The sequence below is a fragment of the Phaethon aethereus genome (assembly GCF_964289735.1).
Source record: "Phaethon aethereus genome assembly, chromosome: 3".
In the NCBI taxonomy this organism is placed as follows: domain Eukaryota; kingdom Metazoa; phylum Chordata; class Aves; order Phaethontiformes; family Phaethontidae; genus Phaethon; species Phaethon aethereus.
Window position 1 is genome coordinate 119,556,299 of NC_138576.1, and position 24,106 is coordinate 119,580,404.

The following is a 24,106-nucleotide window of genomic DNA, read 5'->3' on the forward strand; positions in this document are numbered from 1 at the left end:
ACCGTGGATGCGTATGTTCTCATGCTCATGTATTATACAGAAAACAAACAAACAAATACGATTTTTCCATATAATCCACCACTTAATGCAGCATTTCCCCAGAATTGCCATAATAGTGCTTTTGACATTGCATTGTTAGTAATTCTTTGCATAACAACAATTTTCCTCATCTGGAACCTTAGTGTTTTATTCACAGATCATTACATGGCTGGCTAATGAAGAAGTTCCCTTTCTTTTGGGCAGAACTCTGAAAACACAGTTTTATTTTTCCAATGTTATTTAGGGAAAAAAGAAAACCCTAAAATTTAAGTTTCCCTTTCAAGTAGTGGTCTGAAATGATTACAGGTAAGGAGAACTACCAGATTCTCAATGGTTATGTGACTGAGTCTTGCTTTCTGTTCACAGAACTTTATGAACAGAGAAATAGTTTAAGATGTTTGCTGAAGGAAATGACGATGGACCCTAGAAGAGAAACTGCAGCTTAGATGGCTATTTTGGCTTTGGAAAATGGAACAAAATACCCAAAGAAAACCAGTGACAGAAATACTGTGTTGTGGTACAAGTTTGTTACTAGCACACCTTCTATACACACACAATAACTTGACAGCAAGTTAAAATATCTTTCAAGTTGAGATTTCATTCACTACACCCCGTTTCTAGAAATGCCAAAGCTTGCTAATGCGCTGATGGTACCACACAAGCAGAGGCAAGACGGACACAACCTGGAGATGTTCTACAATCCACCACCATTTAAAGCATTTCTTTTCTCAATCTCATTTTAACTGGAAAAAAAAAAAAATTAATATAAACATGTACAAGACAGTCTGTTTTGATTACATATTAATAATACAAAAGTCTATGCTGCAGGTTAGTTAGTTAGAACACTTGATGAGCAAATCAATGCAGTGTGAGCCCCAGACGACCGAATGTGAAGTGATCCGAACTGGTGGTTTCTGGATGCTGTTGGGCACAGTGGCTGCATCAAAATGAGTGATCTCAATGCTCCAAAACCAACGTGTTCCTTCAACTACAGGAAAAACATAACACTTTGAATGCATCTGTAGTCATCCAGCAGCTTTGTGTTTTCCACCACAGCACCTGCACATGACCCCACAGTGGTAACAAGCCCGAAGCGGCAAGTAACAGCACATACATGGAGCAATGAAAGACAAGGCGATAAGGGCCATCCACCGGAGGCAAAACATTTCATCACTGGTGTCACACGAGCAAGGATCTGTATAGTCTCCTTCTGGATCAGACATACAGTGATAGAGCATAGTGTCTGCACACCACATACAGCTCACTCGATGGATGCAAGTCTTGACACGGTCTGGAGCATCCTGGCATTGACCCCGTTTGTTCTCCTCGTGGTTGAACATGTCCCTGCAGTACACGCACCGCGACCTCTCACCATCTTCCTTCCGCCTGGGCTTGAATTTGACAGGTTGAGTCTTTATCACAGCACCCTTGATATCTTCACCCAGGTCAAAGTCCGAGTTGTCTACGTAAGGATAAGTGTATTCATGTTTTGAGGCCTCGCTTTTGGCAAAACGTACGTAGGAGTCCATGTCATCAGGATCAAAGTTCTTTCCTCGTGCTGGGGCATGGCGATAGTCCTCGTATCCAGTCATCCAAATCTTTTCCCGAGGATTGATGCGCACGATCTCCTCATCATCGTCTGGAAAGTTGACGTGTCGGTAGGATCGCGGTACTGACTGTGGAAGTAGGGATGAAGATGAAGAGGGAGAAAACGTAAATAAGCTCACTTTGCTATCAGCAATCACTGTGTCCTTGCTTAGTGAAAAGCCAATATTTAACAATTTTGTCTTCCCTTCTTTGTATGCTCTTCACTGTGACCCATCACAGAGTTTCAGCCTTTGGCTCAGGAACGAGCACAACTGTCATAGACCTACAACAGTCTGTGTGCACATGGTACAACGTAACGTACTAAATCACACTGTAAACCCCCTTTTATTTTTTTTTCTTTTAAATAATTGGAAGCCATTTAAAGCTAACAGAACAAAATGGGGAGAAAGGAAGGGAGGGTCTTTCAGGGATGTGGGGGGAAAACCAAACACCAGTCTCAGCTATGGCAGACAGAGCCCTTTAGGTGGCAACACTGGGAAGAAACCTTACTTGTTCTAGATGGTAGTGGTCAGAGCTATAATGGTCGTGAAGGTGTCCACGAGTGCAAATTCTTCGATGTTCGCAGGATGCAGGAGAAGCCAGCGTTCGCACAGGCTGTTCCCTTTTTTGAGAGGAGTTAGAGGAGCTATCTGTAGCATTCTGTTTTAAATGGAAAGGGGGAAAAAAGGTCGTCATACATTCAGCTGTTGCTGCATGCTGTATTAAAAGAGATGTTTTGCCACTGACTTCGTACACACCTGCAATATTGGCAACACCTGACAGCGGGCAGCTTCATAAAGTTTCACATAAAATACTTGAAAGAGGCAGATCTGTTGCCAGGCAATAAAAGCTGTCGCCACATGCATGGAAAAATAACGTGCCATAGCCTACCCGTGACATATTCACCTACACCACTCGTATTCGCTTGGCATGTTATTTGTTGTACTGAGCATTGTCGGATGGTGAGCATTTACACTAGAAGCTACCTCTGAAGAGCAAAGTTACTCCATCAAACGATGCGATTGTGCAAGTCCTGCAGGCACACTCAAGACAGAGCATCTGTGTATCCAGGCTGTAACCAACGAGTTTCCCACGCTACAAAAATACTGGCAATTTTGTTAACCTGCAGGCATCCCATTAAGCCAAAAACTCCTTTACACGTTCTTCTCCAAACACTCACTGAATTCCAGTCCATCATAGGCTACTTGAATAATCAGCTTTCCTTTAAAAACTTCAGTGGGGTTTTTTTTTTTTTTTCCTCGTTTTGTCACTAATCTCTAATGTGCCATGACTGTTACTTGTGTTTTCATACATTTCTGGCTCACAGTGAGCACTTTCTTTAGGTTAATTAGTTACATCATTACACAACAATGATCACGAAAGGGTGAAGTATCACGCAATAACATGCTGTTGCCAATACCCACAGTTTCTTAATGTACGTATTCCTGCTCCTGGAGAAATAAACAGTGAGGTACCAGTCTTAGCCATCCTTTCTCCATAGAGCTGGTTAAAATTGTTTCCATACAATATCTAGACATTCAGGATTTTGCCTCTTAATTCTTTTCATAGATTGGTCAGGCTTTTTCATATTACCATGCATATCAGAGGACAGCCGTTAAACGCATTAATAGATCAGGAGCAGCAAAAAAAGCCTCCACAATCAGAAGAGCTGTAACATTGCACGTGCCTAAAATATTGGTGCTTTGACCTAAGAAAAAACTCCATCCCTGTCCATCTAACAGGTTGTGCTGCAGCTGTGATGAGTCTGAGGTAAAGGTTTCCGTTTGCCACAACAGTTAACTAGAGACATAACCTCAAGAGCAGAGGAAAGTTGTATCAGTAGTGGGAGAAGACTGGTTTTACCTGAAAAACCTTCCCTCCTTGTCAAGAATGTACTCCCCAAATACTGTTTTCCAATTAATCGTACTAGACATGTCTCTTACTCCAAGAATACAAGAGCACTCATTGTGGATATTTGTTTATTCTGAAAACAACGCTCTACAAGACTCTGTCCAAAGGTGAGCACACCTTAAAGCATTACAACACAAAATAGACGCTGATCTTCTTTAACTGGTTTAGCACTTAAAAGCACCGAACTCCCAACTTGCTTTGTTGAAAGTAAATATACATATCTGTTTGCAGTGTGATGTAAAGCTAGGCTGGGTGATCTGAGAGGTACAACAAGCAGGATGAGTTTTGAATGGCTGACCCACCCATTAGGAACAGATTTTTAATACATGTGTTTGTTTTGGTTGGACTTTTTTAAACAAGTACCTAGAAGCAGATCAACTCTTAAGATAGCTAACACCACCTCTAAAATGTAACTGCACTGATATTCCGACTCTTTTTAAGAAGTGGTTTCATCAGCCCAGTCTTCATACCTTATTAGACAAAGGAACTTCAAATCTGCGGTTTAAACCCTTCAAAGCTGATTCTTGTGCCTGTAACTTTAGGTCCTACAGTATCTATCACATTTTAGGGACATTTCAAAAGAAAACGAGCAGCTTCTACATGCAAGTACTTCATAATAACATTAAGCTTACAACCTATTTGGAAAAACCCGAGAAGAGTGGGGATTTAGGTACAACAGCCACCTCATACAAGTACCTTTTTGCAGTGCTGTATGCAGTGCAGACCCAGATGCCGAACTGTAATTTAAGCTGCTCAGAACAACAACAGAGAGGCACACGCCCCATAGTCCGGGGGCAGCCTCAGTCTGCAGCATGCTCGCAAAGTTAAACTTTGACTGGCATGAACCGAAAAGGAGGCAGGGCCTTAACACGGTGCCATGCCAGCCAGCAGGACCCTTCACCTTCACCGGAACGGCGGCCGAGCCCTGCTGGGACAAGCCTTTCGTAGATACTCTCCGACAACATCATGGGTGATCACGGTCAAAATAACAAAGCCTGGGAAAATTACCCAACTGGAGGAGGTTGCACATACTGGCCTGAATCCCCCTCACCCTCCTAGATGAAAATAAAAATCCCAAACTGGATATAACTGCTCGATAATCTCAGCGGGGCAGCTGGGAGCTATAACCAGCCCCCCAAGCAGCAGCATGCTATTTGCTGCCTCTCGGGGAAGGCAGTATTTCTGCAACAGGCAATTGGAAAAGAGGCTGCAAGTGATTTTTATCTTGCCTGATTCTTATCTACCCTTGCTTTCCTCCACACCTTATTCTCCTTCAGACCCGGCAGAGCAACTGAGCCTCTCCTCCACATGTGTTGACACAGCTACAAAACCTGTTTGCAGCATACCACAGAGGCTGCAGCTCTGGCCTCCGCTTTCACCTTATTAAAAATTGCTGCATTTCCACGTTCAACGTCCTCAGATTAGAGGGGCAGTTTGCCAACACAAGCACTTACTCTAAGCGCACAGAAAGGCAAGCTATCCGAGACCAGGTCTCTGCTCACTCGTCCGTAAAAAAGTTCACGCTGCCTCCTGGTTGGTGACACTAAAGGCAACTGGTTGACAAACACAGTGTCTACAGGGTTACCTTGCTAACCGTCGGCTGGGATAAGCACTTGTTGCTTTCCAACAAGGTACCTCACCAAGGCTTCAAACTTCTGTAGGAGAAGAGGTGGCTCTCAACACAGGAATGAGTGGTTTGAAGACTGGGAAAATGGGGTAGAAAATACCCCCTTCCCAAGAAAAAAGTCACCGATGAACCCTACATGTCTATATGTGTGCTGGTGAGCATACTCATGAATGATCTGAAGAGGAGGTGAACAGCAAGATGACACAGATTTTTGATAAGCAGCTATTCAAGGAAGTAAAAATGAAAGCTGCCCCTGCCAACTTGCTTAAGAATCTAATAACGTCTAGAGACTGGATGTTAAAAGACATTTACTTACCACTAAAGAGCAAAGTGACAGAAACACCATGACCTGACATGTACAACGATGCACTCTGAGCCAGCTATCACTGCTCAGGAAAGAGGTCTTGGAGTTAAAACAGGCAGCCCTGTAACACTGCCAGCTTGGTGGCTCAGCAACAGGTGGAAAAAAAAGCAGCAAGCAGCAAAGATCATCATCAAGGCATTGCAGGTATCTGCTGTGCTTCCCCAAGCTCTCTGCAGTTCTGACCTCCCCTCCATGCTGTGTCAATAAGAGTATTCCCACTATGGCAAGCTCCCAGAGCCATGGTCAGGACAATTGAGGACATGGGACGGCTTCTCAACAGCAGCTAACTAAATAGCCTAGCTCTCTCTAGCCTCAAAAGAGATCATGGAAGGGACCATGACGACGGGAAGAGAAGAAGTCTACTGAATCATGAGTCCCATGGGAACGTGAGTAGGAAGAGATTATTCTTGTGGTATCCTTCAGAAGAGAAAATCGCGAGGCATTCACTGGAACAGGCTCAGATAAGGTTCAAACAGAAGGAGGTACTTCTGACAGAGCCTATAGTTAAAAAGTGGTTCAAGAAGCCATACAGAAACCCTCAGAAGAAAATAAATGACTGAGGATCAAACGCATGATGGTGCTCAGGCCTTCAAAAAGCATACTGTTCTCTCAGTACCACTCCACTGGGACTGAACCTGGTCTTGGTGACTAGCGAAAATCAGGCACATTCTCAAAGTAAAGGCACTCTCATCTTCAGCCAAGTGCCAGTACGAACAAATGATGGCAAGACTTTGTCAGTGACGGAAGCAGGGTCCACTGTGACAAGACTGGGTCTTGGCTGTGATTTTCTACCACCAGCATAGCAGTGAAAATTTTGGGGAGGATGGTGGAATGGGGAGACACAAGAGGTGTGCTGCAAGTCACCCAAATACAACACACTCACCTACAGGAATACATCTAGAAAGGACATGGTCTCCAGAGCCAGGCTATTTCACCGACGGAAAAAATGTCCCAAACCATCGAGCCACCAGACTGCCAGAGAAACAGTCTTCCCCTAAAGCCCGTTGAAACCAATCCAGCTCCAGTATTTGTTTTTGAGGGGAAACTATTGAAAACATGCCCAGTAGCCGCGTAAGAGAAATGAACCCAAAAGTAAAGTTGTTGGAACAGGGAGTCCAGTAAGAAACTCCGTTTCAACACGCCCTCAATGCTCAATTAGAGAAATCTGTGCTGCACGTACTAGAGCTTTGCGATTGCTATGGCGGTCACGAAGTCTTGTGGTTTCACTGCTTGGATAACAAAATCATTAATCATGACCATAATAGTAATTTTATAAAACCCATGCTACACATTTCCTTTTGCAAGTGAGCTGTACATATCTGAGTGAGCACACATACTGCATGTTTGATATGGCTGCTTTGAGAAACAACACTGGGCTTCTACATGCAAATGATTGTAAATGATTGTACTGTGATCATTTTAAAAAAAAGTGTCCCTGTTTCCCCCTCAGACTTTCAGAAGTGACTCATTAAATTAAAAAACCCTAGTCATTAGTAAAGAAGATTATGTTAATCATTTACTGCAGTTTACTTCTCATTGAAATGGATTTGTTACACAAGAACGGCCGGCTAATCAGGTGCCTAAGTAATATTCTGAGATAAGCATCTATCTCAAAAATCAGTGAGAAAAAGAAGCCTTCTCCTGCTCCTAAGCTGGACTTACCACCTTGCCTCTAATGGTTTTATAGAATAGGTTCACCCCATGTGATACAACATCTAAGGATGACTACAAAAAAGAAGACTTAAGATTCATCTCAAAATTATGAAGCAACACAATATGTGGCAGCTTGTCAGAAGTCGGTTGCCAGAGGGAAATTATGGAGCTCTGTCACTTTTAACTTCCAAAGTGCTCTCAGCCAGATAAAGCATTCACAAGTTTGCTGCCAAAAATAATAGTGGGCCAAGCAAGACAAGATGTTTCTTTTTCACCCTCCAGGATTTTAAGGGTTACACAAGGTGGGGAGGGCAAGGGAGAATAGAAGTATCATGACGTTGAACAAGTAGTTTTGCAAGTCCTAAAGGAATCAAAACCCCTGTGCCAGCCTGGCCTTTGCAAAGCACAAGCCCCCTACAAGCCAGTCTGCTCCCTATGGCCATGCTCCACTTGGTTCACCTCCCACTGCTGTGCAAGCCCACTCACTGCATCACCCGTATCTGAGGGAGAGTGCCAACATCCAGCATGGAAATGCAAAAGTTGGTGGGGGCTCAAGACCTCATCTTCACCAAGGCAGCCTTCTGCAACAGCCAGACCTCCTTGCGGCGGCTCCTGTGTTCGCTTCGGGAAGCCTGGACATGTTAAAGAGGAGCCCATTGCCATCTTGTCATGCGAAAAGACATCCCCACCGTCCCCAGGACAAGAAACCCATCTCCGTCACCAATTCACAGATTGAGGACCAGCCTGGAAAACTGACAGCCAGCAAGTTATATCCTCCCCGCAGCCGTAGCCCCACTGCCTCCGTCTGAGACCCGCACGATATGGTCCCCGCAGGCAGCCAGAGCCCTTTGTTTGTGTGCTCTGCCCAGGTGCAGTCCCTTGGGAGCCCTGGCACAAGCCAGCTTTTCTTTGCTTGGCCATTTTCATTCGCTGGAATAAGGGAAAACACAGCTGTGCTATCAATACAGAAAGGAAAAATGATAAAGTCGGCAAAAACAGCAAGCGAGCAATACAGAGCTAAGTGCCAATCTGAAGTTTATCTGAGGAGCCTCCTGTTTATGAACTTCACAAAGAGGAAGTCCGAGAGCTATTTTGGATGCATGGCAAAGAAACGTCCACCTTTCCAAAGAAATTAAGATAAAATAGAGTCTCCCAGAACTCCCTCATCTTAATCTTGCCAGAACAAGTCTTTTCTTTCCTCTCCAGTGGTTTTTTTAAGCCTAAAGAGATACAGCACTTCTAAATTTCACAGAAAGAAGAGCAAAAATCCTGTTTTTTGTCTCAAAACACCTTTTTCTCTCTATTAAAGAAAATTAGAAAAAAAAATAGTTGACATTTTCCATCCACCTCTAAGCATGCCCTGTATACTCAGGACAGCCCACTTCAAAGGGGGCTTGGATTATCTAAGTGTTAAGAAAAAGGTTCAGTGTGAAAAATCTTTTAAGATTTGAGACTCCGTCTCCTCAGCACAAGCTTTTAATTTGTCATGGCAAGGTAAAGCCATGGAAGAAAATGCTTTTGTCAAATTTCTGTTCTTTTTCTATCACTGAAGACAAGACAGAAATTGCACTGAAGAAAATCCTTTCCATACATTTTTTGAAACGTTTTGATATTCTCATCACTGAGGACCGCTGGAGCTGAACCTAGTTCTACTCCCTAGCAGAGAGTCTGAAGGAAAAGCTTCATGTTAGTTCCTATTCCAGTACAGTTCAAAAACAAATTGGCTGTACACAACCATTACAATAGGCATGGATTCAGATTTTTCTAAAACCAGAACAGGACTATAATTTCTAAAATGTTTGGACTGTTTCCTAGTCACCACTTACAGAAATACCAGTATGAAGTGCGGAAAGCTAGCTAGTTTTACTGCTACCTTTTTTATTTTTATTTTTAAGTTTTGTGGTTATAGCTTTCAGTGCCAGAAAGATGCTGGTGGCTGTGCTGTCTTAAGTCAGCAAAACTTCAGGAACATTTCCAAGGACCCAGTGCACAAGATCATCTCCGTTAAGCAAATGCTAAACCTGATTCTGGCATCATCGGTCAGTTCCGCATGGACCATAGATGTGGCTTAACGGCCCATTTCAAGGAGTAAAAAGAATATACGAGAATCAGACACAGTTAAGCGACACACCAAACACCGAGATGTCGTAAGGGGGAAACCTCGGTGAGATATTCCTGTTTCACTACTTGTCACTGATACAAGGCGTCAGACACGTCTCTGCAAAAGCAGGCACTTGAACAGATACAAAAAGAAATGCCTGCAAAAGTCAGCAGAGGACTGAAGTAAGACGGGACCCCATTTTGCTCGGACTCAGCCCAGGACCAGAGGCTGTGAGCGGGTCTATGTGACATTTCCTTCCCATATGATAACCCCTTGTCTTGCCCTTACCACACCACTGGACTAGCACACTGCTTCAATGGAAGGAAAAGTCTTTGCATCAGGTACTTCTAAGGGAAAACCAGAGTGTTTTAAGAGGAAAAAACCCAAGCCCCAGTTACTGGGGCTGCTCCCCAGGCAGCACAGCGGTCCCACGGGTACAGTGGTGAGTGGGATGGCTCTGCCTACCGACGCGGCACTCATGTCCTCGTCAATCTGCAGAGCTTCTCCTTACCACGACTCCTATGTTTCCTCCTTCATTCCTGTAACTCCTCCTTGCTGTGGCCTGACTGGATTTCTCCATGCTGAGATGAGCTACGTTGCTTCAACAGGATCTTTTTACCTAAACCTGGGAACTGTTTAAACCACCCAGTTGTTTAAATCCACCTAGGGACAGAGGCAGGCTTTTCATTTTTGCACGAAGGGCTCTGTTAATCTGTTTATGCCTTGGAAATGACATCCTGGTGCAGACCACAGCATTGTCGGGATGATCAGCTGCCCAATATTTGTGTTTGTACAGCTCCGTGAAAATTAGCAGAGCCTCCCTCCTCTAACAAGTAATATTAGCCACGTTACCACAGCTGTCCTCTGCTAAGGCCAAGAGCGACGGCCACCGAGGTCTGTACCATCACTGGGAGGTGACAGTCCCTGCTTCTCCCTCCCACCGGTCCCATCACCTGCTCTGTGCACATGTTTGGGTGGAGAACCGCAGGAATCCAGCCCAAAAGTCATTTTGGTATCAGCTCCCTGACCCCAGCTGACCACCCATAGAGCCTTGTGCCCTAATGGCACAAGAGGGTCTCCAGGCAGAGCAGGGAGCAGAGCCGGGGGGTCTGGAGAGGGAGGTGGGTGCCAGCTCCTCTTTAAAGTCTTCCATCATTGACCTGCTTGTCATTAGCATAGCTGCAATTAATTTGGAAAGCGCTAGCTCTCAATTTTAAGATGCTAACGGGGAACTTAGCGCATGCAACGCTGCCAAAGAGCTTTCCTTTTCGAAGACGGGTAGGGATGCTAGGAAATAAAGGAGCGAAGCTCAGCCGGGGAGGGGGTGTTAAACACCGGCCGCGCGCAGGGGATGGCGAGAGCCCGCGCTGCTGCTGAGCGCAGCCGGGAACAGATGGCTACGCGTAAGTCGGCACTGAATGTCAGCTCTTCTACACAGACATTTCAAAGGGGCGGGGGGGGAGGGGGGGGGAGGAAGAAAATAAGGTGGAGGAGGGGAAGAAAAAATGCTAACAAAAATTAGATTAGCTAAGCTAAAAGAATCCGTGTACCTAGCCCATCATTAATGTCTTTGCTATGTACAAATTCAACATTTCAGCCTCTAAATTCAGCGGCGCACTCCTCCTGTGTAATACAACAAGTTAGAAACGGAGGGGGAAAAAACCAGTTAAACGCAAACTTCCCACAGCAGACTGATACGATATTTTAAGCAGTTAGTTAGGGGTCATTTATTCATACAGTTATGAGCATCCACGTTATTTTAGCTGGAATCCATCACCAAAATAGAACCCAACAGCTGATGCAAACTTCTAAAATACCCTCTTCACATGCACTGCAAATATGTCAGGCTCCACTTAAAAATGCAACAATACTTACTTCCTTCTGCCTTTCCTCCTCCTTTTGCAGACAGAACCAGAGACAGATTAACTGCTCCCTATAATCACTTCTGATTTAATTTTCGTAAAATATTTACAAGATACAGGGTGAGCAGACCCTTGGCAAAACACATTAGGCAGGTGAGGGAAGGAAACAGGGCTATTTAGATGCAGTTGTTTATAATGCATTTCTGTACTGGGCAGAAGTCCATTTTGAGCTCCCTGGACTCATGTATTCTGTTGTTAGCCCTCAGTTACTACCAAACACATGCCTGGGGTGGGGGAGGAATACCGTCCTGCAGTATTTTGTTAGTCAGAGGGTTGTTTTGTGGGTTTATTTTTTTCTTTAAAGCCTCATGTAAAAGCACATTTCATTCTTTAGCTTTTCCAAACTCCTCCTTTTCCTTTCCAAACTCTCCAAAAAAAGAAACCCCAAACAAAAAAACCCACCATTTGAAAGGATGCAACCAAGTTATGGTTAGACTAGCAAAAACTCAGGCAAGCACTCCAAGCAGCCTGAACTCTTGTGTTTTGGTTTTTTTTCTCTTCTACCTGTTACATGAGCCAACAGATTCAAACCAGATCTGCCAGTGTTTAAACAGTACGTGGAAATTATAGGCTCCCTCCCGAAGAGCAGGGCAACGTAGTCATTTGCCCCGCAGTTCCGATTCAGCCCCCTTCACATCACTGCCAAGACGGGTGCTCCAGCCCAGCCCCAGGAGCCAAATGCTTTCTCCCCTCTAAATTACGCAGAGGCTTTGCCCGCTCACTCCAGACCTGCATCCCTCCCGGCCCCACCAGCGTCGCCGGGTTATGTGCCGGGCGGCGATTCCCTAATCCTTTCTGCCGCGGCGCGGGAAGTTGTCAGTCATCGCTCTGTCCCCCGGCCAAGGCTGCCTCTTTCCAACCGTGTTTACACCCCAGGCGAGGTCCGCTCCGCCTGTCAGCTTCGGAGGCGGTGCCCGGGGACCGGCGAGACGCCCCGAATCTGGCTGGCGTCCCCGGTGCTTCCTACCACGAGCGCCCCGGGACAAACCTTTTCGTTCGAACACAGCAGCAGGAGAGATTGCAGCTTATAAATACAGCTGCTTGCTGAAAGCGACTTCCTTAGGTTGTATATTAAAGTAAGAGAAAGGCCATTTTCTGTTTTTGCAAAATTTTCAAGCACCCCAGGGCTGAAAAAAGGGACCATACAACTCAAAGGCTAACTGCGTAGCCTGGATTAAAGCAGGAATCTTAATGGAAAACTGTAGTAATATCAGCTATGTATTTTCAAGGTAAGAGCTTAACATTTGGCCGCAACACACCCCAGTCAACACCCACCTCAGCTACCCTGTCGCCTCCTTCTTGTCTCAGCTGAAGGATGAATTTGGCAGCGGCAACATGAAGGAGGAAAATGCCACAAATACTAAGCCAGGCTCAGCCACCTGTGAAAGAACCACCTTACTTGTACCGCTGGCACAAGCGCAACAAAGGTCTGCAGTGAAGCTGTCTTGCAGAAAGCAAAATTTCTTTACCGACACAGTGGTCAAACATCGGAACTGGCTGCCCAGGGAGGTGGTGGAGTCACCACCACTGGAAGTTTTCAAAAAACGTGTAAACGTGGCACTTCACGACATGGTTTAGGGAGCCTGGTGGTGTTGGGCTGATGGTTGGACTTGATCATCTTAAAGGTCTTTTCCAACCTTAATGATTCTGCGTGTATCCACGGCCAGGGGGTACGCGACAGATTTCAGGCAACACGCTGAATATTAGCAGGGTGGCAGAGGTTTTTTGCCGCCCGCTTAGCCGATTGCTCTTACAGTTTCCCTTGAGCCAGCACTTCTGCTTCTCTGGCCCTACAGTGAGCTGGCTTGAGGAGCTAAACCACCGGAAAAGTATTCGCTTTCTTTCACAGGGCTAGTTTTTGGTTCACTTCCCCGGACTGGCTCAGCGCGGGGTCAGCCGTACTGGTAGAAGGGGGATGGCAGGAGCCCTTCTCCGCTCCGCTGGCTCTCAGCGGCGCTGAGGATGCATCAATCAAGCTGCACCCCTCGGCTGTGGTTTCACATAGAGCACCAAAATAACCCCTGCAACCTCATTCCAGCTCCCCCATGCCGACTCTGCTCTTGGCATGCAAAAGCAAGGTGGGGGGAACCAAGCTGGCTGGAAAATAACTTGCTTTTCACGGGCGTCTTGCCTCAAATCAGGTCCCCCTTACATAATGCTGAAGAAATGCCTGGGCAACCACAGCTGAACAAAAGCAAGGCCAAAACGAAAAGGCCACAAACCCAGCCTGCAGAGCTCCGTCGACAAGCCGAGGTGGGCAAAAGCACCACGCTGCAAACACGGAAAAGACGAGCTGCGCTTGCACGTGCTCCTCCTGGCTGAGGGCAAGGGATCAGAGCTATCCAAGGGAAACAGCGAGGGCCACGGTAGCTGCTCTTGGGGAGGAACAGCAAAGCCCACCTTCAGCAAAGGGTCCCAGGGATGGCTTTGTCAGCAGCAAGCAATTCGGGCTCCACCTCCGGATGCTCACCCTCCTGCATCTCCCCTTTATCTGGGCTGCTGCTGTTGCCTGCGGGGCCATGCACGAAGTCCAACTAGTAAGCTGATCCAAGTTAAAAAATAATCCTTTCCAAAAAAGTCAAAGAAGAAGAAAAAAAAAAAAAATCCCTTCCCCTCTCCATTTTACTGTACATTAAGGAAGGGCAATTTCATCTTGGCTATGTTTTGTTTCTGACACGTTTGTGCCTTAAGCACACAAACACACTAAAGCATTCAACTCCAGGTGAAGTAAAAGGGAACACGCTCATAAACAGCTTCACACTTTAACTCATCACATAGTTTAAGTACATTACTACACAGCCAAATTATTTTTTCGGAAGACAAACCATGCAGCTAGCTGATTGCAAGTGTGACACGGTGTTACAAGGCACTCGGATCACGAATTCATCAGGTAGAAACTACAGCCAGGGAGGCACCAGTCAATTCACCTTTGGACAAGGAATCCTACAGGCAGGTTTGCTGGTGACCCTTCTCGTCCCAAAGCCTCAGGCGACTGCGTATTACAAGAAGAAACAGGATTTCAGTAATCTGAAGATTACTTACATGAATGCAAGTCTGGTTATACACAACAAAATAATTAGAATACAAAACCAAAACAGCCAGCACACTAAAATATGCCACCATATCATCATTTAAGCACAGGGAAAGGGGAAAGCGAGTCTTAAAGAAAGAAACGAAAAACCTAACAAAAAAAAATCTCCTTTGAACTGCTGGGGCAAACCGAAAAAACCTCAATACTTAACTGGTGCACAAATTACAACACTCACAAGTTCTGGCAAGATACAGCTATAAGGAAACTTCCATCACAGCAGAAGATCATATTTCAGTTTCCTGCAGGATATATCCCAATCCCAGTGCAGGATCAACTGTGTACGTATGCAGGAACAGTACAGCGCCAGAAAATACACTGCAAAAACGGTCTTGAGAGGAAGAATTGTGACAAGAGAAATTGCTTACTCTCAGCAAAGTAGCTCAACACATCCAAGTCGCTGCTATAATGAGCTACATAAAAACAACACGACAACGAGACTTGAAATATCCGAAAGCAATACAGGTATTTTCTGCTTAATAATTTGTTACCGAACAAGAGATGCTCCTTGCCTTGTCTTCACAACAGACACCCAAACGCCCCAAGCTCTCAATAGGCTGATATTTGCAGGATGGGAACACTTCCCGTATTTGGACTAACATGGGGGGAAAAAAAATTAAAAAAAAAAAAAATCTCGTATCGTTTCTTTTGGGTCTGGTTTTGTGACAGGGAACACTTTTCTGCCTCCTCCACAAAGCGCACGCAGGTGCCCATGACCAACCAAATTTCCAACCGCGCTCCCATCATCTCCCCCGCCGGCAGAGCGGTGACTGCCCGACCCTTGGGAAGCACTCCAGTACTGGTTGGGTGATCCCGTCCTTGCCAGGGACTCAGGAGTTTGAAGATCGTGTATGGTAAAAGGACCAGACTGACAGTTTGGTTTAGAAAAGGGGAGGGGGGGGAAGTTTTCACTGTTTTAAAGCCTTAGACTGAAACAGGGACAAAGCAACTGAAGTTCAGTGCATTTGGGAATTGTGTAAAACTGCATATTCCTGATTCGCAGCAGAAAAGCCTGCTTTGCCCACCAGAGATTCACCCAAAAGCAAAAAAGTAGTATGATAAATACAATAAAGCAATACCTAAATTGTGCAAGACCTCTGCTTCTGCCACCTTTCTTTTAACGAAAGCAAATAAAGCTTCAAATCTACCCCACAGTTCTCTCTCCTATCAGTTCCCCGTAGCTCTTCACTTCATTTACATCTCACGAATCTGTTATACACAAAAGAATAAACAAATTTTATGTTCCGCGTACCTCCACACCACAGTGATTTTTGTATTTCCTTCTGACCAGAACAACAGGCTGCGAGCGAGCAAGGAGAATCTATAGGCTGAAGTAGGTAGTAATTGCCCCTACAGTTTTGAAGGACTTAAAGAAAAGAGCAGCTGCCATTCCAGATGACAGCAGCGATAATACCTCTGTCTCAGCGGCAATCGTATTAAACTATCGGCAAGTATAGCTTGCTTGTATTGGCAGAAAGAGTAAAAATATAAACAGGTTAATTTCCAGCATCACTTAAAAGAAACAGGAGGTCCTGAAGGAAAGGGAGAAACACAACGCTATAAAAAACCTGACAGCCAGAGAAAAACTTTCCACTTGACTTTCCCTACTGAAAAATCTCTTTGAGCATCGTTTTCCATTCACATTGAGTGATGTGAAAATTTCTTGTGGGCGAAGTTAGCCTGAAGCAAGACACTAAAAAACCAAAAAGGAATAAAAAGAAGCTGGCCTTAAAATAGGTGGATATTCAGGACCTTTTCACTATTTCAGTGGCATCTCTCCTGCCTCCTGATCCCTGGCAGAAAAGCAGGAAGAATTCCACCGAGAGGCTGATACACCCTGGTATCAATGGGAGGAAGACAAAAAAAACCCCAATTAAACTACAGCTAAACCAATGACTTCAGACTCTGGGACTACCTCGGTCGTCAGTCTGCTGGCACAAATCAAGGCGGATGTCACAGCGCTGAAGTGCGAAGAGCGGCAGTTGTGTTCAGGCATGACAGGCGATTGTTAGAAGTTGGTGTTGCACTGACTGTTCAGGTGTAGGACGGGGATGCCCAGAGCACTGCGTATAACTTGAGAGACCCAGCTATAAAAAATATGAATAAATCTTAGTCCAGTTCATTGCTCAAATCCAGAAAAGGTTTTTTTGGGGTCTTTTTTGGGTTTTTTGTTTTGTTTTGTTTTGGGGGGGAGGGATTTGAGCCTGTTTGTTTCTGTATGTGAATTTCTCTCTTCTTGGCAAGTACTTTTTTTTTTCCTCTTAAAATCTGAATTAGAATAGCTGTGGTTTACAATGCAAGCCCAAAATCCAGACATCAGAGGATGTGGCTAGCAGCAATGAGCCCTTCGGCCGTACATGCACCGCACAGCTGGCTGCTCAGCAGGAAGAATAACACAGGTAAGGCCATCTAGTCCTGTTGCTGTTATGATCTCCTAATCGCTTTTCTCAGCCTTACAGAGCAAACAAGGTGGATTTGCTCATGGTGACAACCTAAGCATTGCACCCCACCATTCCCATACAGAGCTCTGCTCTTCCAAAAGGCATTTTTTCCCTTTCTGTTACTTTCTCTTAGCCTTAAGAAAAAGGAAATTGCAAGCTCTTGCTGCTCCGTAATCCCCAAGCACAACTCGTGAAAGAAATAAATCTTGCAACTCAATGCTCCTCTACTCTCAACAACATTGTTTTCCATGGAGGGGTCGGACAAGGGATGCTCCAGCATCACACAGAACTTACAAATATATTCCAAAGGAATTGGACTGGGTTTCTACAAGTCTACTTTAAAGAAAAAGAGCTACAGTGTTCTTTAAAAGAACCATCTGAACGTGAAATGACCAAGCCAGCAAGAAAAATTAGATTTAGTGTTTATCTAACTAACATAAATCTTATAAATTTTAATAGTGAGGCTGTAACACGCTTGAGGCCCACATGGGAGATGAAAGTAGGGAAAAGGTTTCATGGAAAGGCAGCAGGGAGAAATCTGTTTTTTTAATTAAGAAACCAGAAGAGATGCAAGGAGAACTGTAACGTTAACATCTGCCACAATCTGCACCGCTACGGCGGAGAATGGGTAATTGTGTCTGTCTCTTAAACAACTGTCAGCAGCGTCCAAGCCACATGACAAACTTCCTAACTCGAACATCCCCGAGCACAGGAGTGCACATTCATGACGAGAAAAAGGCAGGAGGGGTGCAGGATTGCTCCAAACATGCAGCTTTGTGGTGAAAACACGAGCCTGAAGACTTCTGCAGGAAGCCTGGTGTTGAGTCCCAGCACCAGGACACTGTGCAGAGAAGAGTAGCGGTGGTGGTGGCAGCAGGATCTGTCCACATCACCTTAGTGAAGCAGGAGAGTATTTTCCCTGTCTTGTAGTCAGGGAATGAAGGTAAACAAGCTTTTAGCCAGGAGTCAGCAAGAGAAGCAATGGATCCAGCCCAGGTGTCTCCAAACCCAAGCCTGTAGCTCAGCCACGTTCCTCTAGATCACACCTGCTCTACCTGCAAAATTCTGCAAGTCTCACTTTGAATAACAATTAGGATTTTTTCCATTGTTATTGATTACATGAAACTGCTATCATTGTAACATGCATATCAAAATTAGTAGGTTTGGGGTTTTTTGTTTTCTCCCTCACGTTTCCATTAACCTAGAAGGGGACTGCAGTCATTTTTAGGCTCACAAAGCAGAACTGTTGCTCCTCCTGCCAGTGGGTGTCTTGTCTTTAGCACTAAAACAGGCATGAGACTGAGGATTTATCTGAAAAAAACATGAGTGGTGTTTCAGTTGAACTGTTTATAGGGTTTCAGAATGAACACCTCTGCTTTTTCAGATCGGTTGCTAAAAGAGACCATTTCAGGCACTCTGCAGACTCTGGAAGATAGTGACCTTTCTTTCCTTGGACTCAATTCATTTTTCACTTCATGGTCATGTGGGATTATTATCTGCAATTGAAAGTAAAAGTGTAGATTAAGTAAAATATTTTGCACAAGAACTCAATTATATGGCAAATTCTGTGGCTGAGGAACTACAGAATATATTCGATCCTTATTAAATGTTATTTTTGAAATGAATGTTAATTAAAGAAGGCTGAAGATGCAGGCTGGATGGATGAAGACAAAAAGAACAATCTCAGACCGTTGCAAAGACAATGTTTCCCCCAATGGAGACAGAACGGATGGCTAGTCTTACTCAGATTGCATCTCTTGAGAGGACGATTTATAATGTACAAGACAGGAGAAATTTATTTGCTAACATATGGAAAACATTTATGGGCTCTACTGAGGACCTGGAATTAAAGAAACACAACTACACATTGTTAAAACCTCTAAATGGAGATTTCATTTTAGAAATAAGCATTTTCCCCTCAAGTCAGTGCCATTTATTTCTACATACTTTTGCTTTCTGCCCTGTTAGGTATGAATTTCAGAACAGAGGTTTGTATCGATTCATCTAGTTGCTGTAGGTCTAATCCACAGGAAAATTTTTAGATGGCAAAGTCCTGTTTTTAAAGATACAACCCATGCTTCAGAACGATGGATGGGGAGCATATGCCGTAGGGATGGGGCAAGGTACTGCTGCCCAAGTTACGGTCTTGGCACTGGAAGTTACAGTGATGGGAGGAGATAAGGCTACCGACACCAGTGATGCTTCCCAAGCAAATGCTCATGTATCCACAGCTGCAGATAATTCACCTCCTTAAAAACAAACCAAAACACCTTCTGGTACAAGAAAATGATCCTCCATTAAGCCACACAAGATCACAGCCTGAGGGAGAGCTCTACCTCTGGGGCAAACCTGCTCTTCCTCCTGTAAATAATTTGCTGGTTGCCTGGAAGGGTTGCGTGCTGACTGACGAATGAATGAAATGGATGATGTACGAGTTGCACGCACAAAAATACGCACAAAGTCATCACAAGCACTAAGTACACGGAGCGCTGCTGAAGCTAACAGGATCAGGGACAGTATAAAAGCCCTGTGTCAATCAATATCCAACAGCCATATCAGGGTCAGTGCCTATATGCAATGAGGGTGGTTGTTTTAAAGCCAGTGCCATTACATTGGTGCAAACATCAGTGCTGACATGCAAGATAAAGCTGGGGTGGCCATCTGTAAAGCGGCGTAAGAAATGTGAAGTTTTGGACTGCAGTGGTTGAACAGATTGAAACATCTTCAAGGAGGGGCAGGACCTCGGGCCAAATATTTGAGGCAGCAGCGACGGCTGGGATTTTCAGAGATGGGTAAATGACTGATTAAATGACTCAATCATGCAGATGCTTTTGAAAATTCTGCCGCACACAGTTAAGTTTATTCATGCATGTGTGGGAGAGGGGGAGGACTGTGAAGATTTTAATAACTACCTTAGGAAATAAAGAAGAACAAGTGTACTTTCTCTTTAAAACAGAGAAAAAAAACCCTAAACCCAAAAAACCCACTGCTGTGGCTGGGGAAAAGAAGTTTACAGAAAAACTGTAAAGAAGTTTTGTATGCACTGGTGACCAAATGGACTATGATATGCAAGTCAAAAAGAAGTGCAAAGAAAGAATGAAACAGAAGGGTAAAAATAGAACATATCACAGCCCTATGAACTTCTTTCAGTCTAAAACCCCTATATGCTTATGCAGACTTCATAACCCACCATCACCTACCAGGATTCCCAGATAAATGGGAAATCAAGAACTTCAAATAGCTTAAAGACTGCAGCAAAAGCAGAGACTTCATCCAGAGAAGGCAAAGAAATATCAGGGAAAAAGATGCTCCTAAAGCCTTGTTTTTGGAGTACCTGCCCCGATGTGACAGCTTGACCAACAGCACCACGCGAGCCACTACCATCGGTGAAGTCCCTCTCACACTCTGGAGATCACGCAACATGCAGAGAGAGCTGCCAGGCAGGGCACAATCTGAGGTGTGAATGTCCTCCTGGATCTCAACCAGGTGCTGACCGCAGCTATGTCTTCCGTCCTTCCTAATGCTATCAAGTAGCTTGTTCCTCCTCCATCGAGCATCCTACCCATAAATATCTGCACAACAGGGGGTTATCTGTCACCTCCCTGGGGTCAAGTAGGGGGGAAAATCTCTTGTAGTTTTGGCTCTTTACTTCGAATGCAGGAGTTTGATATTGATGCATCTGGAGCACCATTCATCCAACTTTCCCAATGTAAAGCAACACCTACTTAAAGGCAACAACTTCTTCCTCCCAGTAAAAAGCACCCTACGAATTTGAAAATCAATACTCAACCACAAGACTGAGCTTGTGGAGCAATACAGGAGCATGCCCAGATCCCTAAACATCAGCTGGTTGGACTGTGGCAGGAATATCCTCTTCTATTTCCACAGGCTACTTTTCACTGCTTTAATACCAAGTATTTCCATGTCTAACCCAGTGAGAGTTGGCACACGCCCGCCCAAGGCACATTTTGACAGTCATTCCCTTTCCGATAAGGGCCGAAGAGCTGCAAGCAAGTTCAGTGTGACCACCCAGCCCCAGCAGAGAGCACGGCCCGCCTGGCAAATCCGGGGACAAAACAGCACAAATTGGTAAACGGCTCTGGCTCCAACAGGGCATCCGTCCCAGCCCAGTGCCTATAAATCACTTCTGGCAGGTATCTGGGAAGCAGCTGCTAATGACAGCTTTGCTGCGGAGCGCAGGAAGTCACCTTTTAACCCTGCCCGCTGTTGTTTGTCTCCCGGAGCCGTGACAAAAGGACAGATAGGGACAACATGCCGGCCATCAGGAGGGTCTAGTCAAAATGCGGCACCTGGTCCCATACTGGCAAAACATCACCCTCAGAAATGCCTTTCGGCTCTGAGTGCTTCCTGGTGCCCGTTTTCAAACAGCTTGATGCCTGTTCTCTATTTTCCCTCATTCACCCTAAAGATGCAGGGAAGCATCCCAAAGGTGACTGCTGCTGCGCTGAGGATGTCCTACCTTCCACCCTCCTGCCATCCGGTCCCCACTTGTGCCACAGGACAAGCAGGGCATTTATAACATAACTGACGCACGTATGCCTGTGCGTGGGGTTTGCGATCAGAGCCAAGCAAATAAATTTAACAAGACAAAGTATTCATTGTGAGCATCTTGTTTTCAAGATCACAATTTCATCTGATGTGTTTTTTTTTGTCTTTTAAAGTGTGCAAGTGTAGTGGGGACAGCAGCTGCTTCTGTTTCAGAAAAGCTCCAAAACACGTTTTAGACATTAACACGAATTAAATACGAGCAACTCACTTGTGGTTAGGTAGATGGCATGCTACCGTGCCTTCTTCCAGCTGAAAAACACTTGGTTGAACTTTCTACATTTCATGCATAGGCGAAACACCTTTAAAGTTGGCTGATGTTAACAATTGCAACTCAAAATCTCCTTTCCTTGCGTGAGTTGCTGCAACCTAAGTTGCAGCCATCCACTCTAGCTTGTGGGAAGCTTCTTAAGAACAGAGGGGGGCATTAAGAGGTGTGTGCACCACTCAGACCAAGCCATAGGAAATTTGAGGGTTACTATTCGCTCACTTCTAGCCCTGGTAACATCTGCTCTGCCATGCTTTTCACGTGGCGATGGGAGGCCAACAGAAAGTCAAGGCTTTACCTTCTGGAGAGGATATACTTCAATCAAATAAAACACGCCCACTGGCCAAACACGATGACGGCTGGAAGCCAACCCCGAGGCATAAAACGAAAAACCCTTTCCAACCTGACCATATAAACTGGAGTGTAAAGGAGAACGACCTCAGATGGGATGTACTTACAGTGAAGACATCATCATCGCCAACCTCGGCCTCGTTGTGAAGCGTTGACGAGGAAGTCGTAGACCCTAGAAAAAAAATAAACAGCTTTTTAAACACACGATATTTCTATGCAACTTTTTTTACTAGGCTGGTAAGCATCTGAATTCTCACAAGTTTGTATGTTGTAGATGTGTAAAGGAGCAGCTCAAATTAAGGAAGAAAAACACATCTACTGGTAGGTGTGTTGGAAAGGTAAAATCTGAAAGTGTTTCTTGACACGCAACTGCATGGCTGCCAGTGCTAATTAACTATGTTAAAAATAGCAGTTACCATTTCCAATTACAGAAGACACTCATTTCTGAAGAACGGCAAAGCTATGTACTAATCAGTGCTCCAGACTAGATCCTCAGCTGTCAAGAAACCATATACAAATTATTCGTCACATATTCCTTAAGTCTGGGGGGAAAATTACTTTCTATTTAAAAAAAAAAACAAACCTCACTTTGACAAACAAGAGTTAGATTGCGTTTTTTTCTTCTTCTAATTTTGGAAGTCGTTATATATTGTAAAGCTCTTCTCTGTTATCAGCTATTTCTCAGAGAACTACCTTGCCCCACATAAGCAGAGTATTTGAAAGGAGCTGATATGTGTAAAACCACAGACAAGAGCTGAATACTGGGGTGCAGTTCTCATTGTTTACATGGAAATCATCTGGAAAGTGGGAAATCACATAAAACACCCTTCCTCCTACCTCTTTCCCCAGCCCGTGGGTGACCACCCCCAGAGAGTCACTCAAGAGCCTTGTCAGCAGCCACATCGCAGAAGGGCAGCGGGGAGGGTGGCACACGCCGTCGCTGGACCTGGCAGTAACTTGATGCTGGCTCAAAGGGGGTGACCCCTCTCCCCATGCCTGGCCAAGGGTCCTGGACCCCCTTCCTGGCTGGCTTCACCCCCCAAGAGGCTGCCACGGAGGGTGGGCGCAGCAAGACGCTCTGATGGGGGGAGAAATCTCAACTCAAAGGCAATTTTTTTTTGATGTAAGCCCACCGTTACACTGAATTAAGGCCACATCGCATCCCTAACTGAAATAGTTGAACGGTTCGTACCACCTTCATTCTGGAAATTTTTTAAAATAATGTGCTTTATATAATGCTATTGGCATCAGCCTTGGCCGCTCTCAGTTGCATCATCACGAAGATGTGCAGAGCTAAGTGCGAAAGCCCACTTAAAACACTAAGTAATGTGAAAACATTTGTGCCATTTGCTACGTTAGCTTTAAAAGTAAAAAATCCAGACGCTCTACAGAGCTGCGTAGGATTCCTGTACTTGGGCACAGAACTTCTACACTTCTGATGCTACAGGGAACAAACCGTCAGTTAAATATTAATAACAAAGCAACGATTTTGTGAAGTTTCGAATGCACATCATTTGTTGTGCTTAATATTACCTGCTAAATTTGACCAACTACATGAAGAAAAAATGAACAGTAAGTGAAATCCACTGCCCGACGCTGTGTGTGCACAAGCCAGTTATTGTTTTTCGTTCAGAAAGCCTTATTTGGAAGTTAAGGAGGAACACATTCATGAGGATCAGCCTGTGCTGTTAATGGGATAAATATAGATTTGCTGATTTTGAAGTATCTGAGATACAGCAGAACTAGATTTTAAATACCTCCACTGTAAAATGGGTCAGAAAGAGCAGAACAGGAGTTGCCACATACCGGCATCTCCAAAACACTATTCGATACAGCTGAGTTGCCATCTCCCTGAAACTTTGCACAATCCCATGCCACTTAGATAAAACACCACTTTTATGACTCAAAATGCTTCCTGGTTTTAGCAACAAGAAGAAGAAAGCGGAAGGCCTAGCTGTAACTTCTTCACGTTAATGGCACAGGAAAAAGAAAATTAGTAACTAGTTGAGAAGATCTTTCCTCTAACTGATGAGGTATTTACCAGGGAAGAGCCCTGGGGGATTAATTCTCTCCCAATATCTACCACTTCCATGTTAAAGCAAGGACAGGGCATACAGAACGTTAAGGAAAGGCTCTGGACCGCTAAGTCCCTACATAAAGTGGTATGGCTTAAAAAAAAAAAAAAAAA

The 24,106-nt window shown here is 44.7% G+C and overlaps 1 protein-coding gene across 2 annotated transcripts in view; it reads right to left on the minus strand.

The window, feature by feature from the left end:
* Positions 1 to 486: 486 nt before the first annotated feature.
* The window catches only part of SPRED2 (sprouty related EVH1 domain containing 2), a gene marked incomplete at its 5' end in the record, with an annotated part of 62,201 nt that continues 38,581 nt past the window's right edge, over positions 487 to 24,106 (minus strand). For both annotated transcript variants that reach the window (XM_081998641.1, XM_081998642.1), the window contains 3 exons: positions 487 to 1,715; positions 2,137 to 2,286; positions 22,026 to 22,090. In XM_081998641.1, the coding sequence (XP_081854767.1) occupies positions 1,065 to 1,715; positions 2,137 to 2,286; positions 22,026 to 22,090 (866 nt within the window). In that variant the 3' untranslated portion in view covers positions 487 to 1,064. The remainder of the gene's footprint in view (positions 1,716 to 2,136; positions 2,287 to 22,025; positions 22,091 to 24,106) is intronic.